The sequence below is a fragment of the Pollicipes pollicipes genome, unplaced genomic scaffold, assembly GCF_011947565.3.
Source record: "Pollicipes pollicipes isolate AB1234 unplaced genomic scaffold, Ppol_2.1 Scaffold_6138;HRSCAF=7277_pilon_pilon_pilon, whole genome shotgun sequence".
In the NCBI taxonomy this organism is placed as follows: domain Eukaryota; kingdom Metazoa; phylum Arthropoda; class Thecostraca; order Pollicipedomorpha; family Pollicipedidae; genus Pollicipes; species Pollicipes pollicipes.
This window is the reverse complement of record NW_023596818.1, coordinates 22,729,780-22,732,279: the sequence shown is the minus strand read 5'-3', so window position 1 is coordinate 22,732,279 and position 2,500 is coordinate 22,729,780. Positions and strand designations below refer to the sequence as shown.

The 2,500-nt window shown below is 57.5% G+C and overlaps 1 protein-coding gene across 1 annotated transcript in view; it reads left to right on the top strand.

Annotated features, from left to right (window-relative positions):
- The window catches only part of LOC119106441 (ornithine decarboxylase), a 15,905-nt gene extending 13,879 nt beyond the window's left edge, over nt 1–2,026 (top strand). The window contains exons 8-9 of the mRNA XM_037230089.1: nt 45–256; nt 1,655–2,026. Coding sequence (XP_037085984.1) covers nt 45–256; nt 1,655–1,754 — 312 coding nt within the window. The 3' untranslated portion in view covers nt 1,755–2,026. The remainder of the gene's footprint in view (nt 1–44; nt 257–1,654) is intronic.
- The last annotated feature ends 474 nt before the right edge of the window (nt 2,027–2,500 follow it).

The following is a 2,500-nucleotide window of genomic DNA, read 5'->3' as shown; positions in this document are numbered from 1 at the left end:
CGGCGTTCGCGAGCGGCGCGTGACCTGGCTGGCGCGGGCGGCAGGATGACGCGCCGCCGTCAGGTCCGCCGGCCACGATCTGGGGCCCCACCTGCGACTCAATGGACCAACTCTGCGAGGGCCAGCTGCTGCCGCCGCTCCAGCCCGGCCACTGGCTCGTCTGGGACAACATGGGTGCCTACACCCTGTCGGCCGCCGGCACATTCAACGGCTTCCCGCGCGCCAGCGTCTGTTGCGTCATCACGGCACCGCTCAGGTGGGTCTGCTGCGTCATCACGATACCGCTCAGGTGGGTCTGCTGCGTCATCACGGCACCGCTCAGATAGGTCTGCTGTGTCATCACGGCGCCGCTCAGGTGGGTCTGCTGCGTCATCACGGCACCGCTCAGGTGGGTCTGCTGCGTCGTCACGGGGCCCCTCAGGGAAGTCTGCTGCGTCATCACGGCACCACTCTGGGGGTCGCCGCGTCATTGCGACACCGTCGGTAACACCACCTGCTGTGATGTGGAGTGTAAGCCCGTCGGGTTTCGAGGCGGTACATCACGCGCATCGTCCAAAACAAACCGCAATGAATTTGAATGGCTACAAGCCCCTGCACGGGCTCCCGGTAGTCCGTGAACCCGACCGTCACCTGCCTCTGCGTGAAATCTGCGCGCCTGAGGTGTCCTGCGGCGCCTCAGACACTGTCCTGGGCTGGTGTGCCCACATCATCTGTGTAGGGCGACGTCCACTGCCACCATGCTCGTGCTCGATCTCATGATCAGTATAGAGGGCGCTTTCGCAGCCGGGAACATGCCGTGCTCGCTGTGTATTCCTTAGTGACTGGCTCTGTGTGACCCCGACCGGGGCTGTCGGCAGCCAACCATGGCATGAGTGAATGTGGCTACCTGTTCCGGCGTGTTTGCAGCGTCGAAAATTGTAACCTCTGGCTAGTAAACAATGGTTCATTTCATGATGCAGGTGGAGCATGGAATGAGTTAGAAAGCTGCGGGAAAAAAATCAGCTTAGCAACTCTCGCGCGAAAGCTGGCTGGTGGCCCCATGAATATAAGCTACTTTTCCCTTCTTGGACCAGTTGGGTTTTATGTCACTAGCTTAGGGCTTCCCACTTGCGACATCAATGATGGACTAATGCCTATTTCAAATCATAGGCGATTGTTGCAGCTAAGTAAAGTTGGAGCAGATAGATGGGGTGGTTCTTCTTGGTTGTGCCTTGGTTGTTTCACCTCCGACGTTCTGCGTGGACAGTGACGTAGTTATTGCGACCGTTGGCCCAATCTCGTTCCCGACCCCTGCTGACCTATCCTTGACGCCTGATGTCCTGTGCCTGACACCTGATGACCTATGTCTGACCCCGACGACTCGTGTCTGTCTTCTGACGGCCTGCATTCGACCTGTGGTGACCTGTATCTGACTTCTGGTGACCCTTCTGACCTCTGATGCCTCGTGTCGGATCTCTTCAGACCTGTGTTGGACCCTTGGTGACCTTTGTTGGATCCCTGGTGACCTGTGTTGGACTCCTGGTGACCGGTGTCTGACGTATGGTGACTGACGTAACCCGTGTGTGACCTATGGTCACCCGTGTATGACCTCTGATGGCCCGTGTCTGACCTACGATGACCCGTGTCTGGCCCCTAATGATCCGCGTCCTGGCAGTGAGGCGGTCCGTGCGGCCGTCGGTCCGCTCTCGCCGATGCCGGAGCCCGCCATCCAGCCGACCCAGCTGCCGGCCGAGCAGTGTGTGGCCGAGAACTGAGTCCAGCGTGGCTCAGCGTACCCAGCGGTGGGCGGTGGCCTGTAAATGCCCAGCCGCCAACAACCGGACAATCTACGTTATCACCACGCTCTTAGTAATCTCGATGTGCACGGGTGCTTCTGCTGAGCGGCGCGTTTAAAGGGCTCGCGACGGCGCCATTCAAGCTTCAACCGAGGACCTCCGGTGACTGTGGGCCGGTCCACTGGTATGCTACTCATGATTTACTCTGCGCTATCGCCGCGTGTGGTCCGTGGAATACACTGGACTGGGTACGCGCTTGTATTCGCCTCGTTCCGATTGTTCGGTTTGGAGATGTTCATGGATTTGGTGCCCTGGCGGCAACCCGACACATTTCTAACCAATTTAAAGTCTGGCTCGCTTCCGTTTCCGTCGTCCTGACTAGCTCTCAATCCGACCTGGCTCCGGCAGCCAGAAGCTCACAGCAGACCTCATGCGGCTCACACCACGCACCTGGAGCTTCCTGAGTGGACACTCGATTCTTCAACCTGTTTCAGTGTAGCGGAACTATCTAGCTTTCAAATATGGTCCTAATAATCGGTTTGTTAATTTTAGGACTCCGTATAGCCCAGCCATGTCAATGGTGCATCCATCACTGTGCACAGTCAGGGACATCGGTAGTTCATATCTATTTGGTCGGTTAATCACGCCAATGTAAGCATTTACAAGAGGGTGGTGAATAAGATGCAAGTCAACAAAGAATGGAGCGCACTACATTCTGCGTAAGC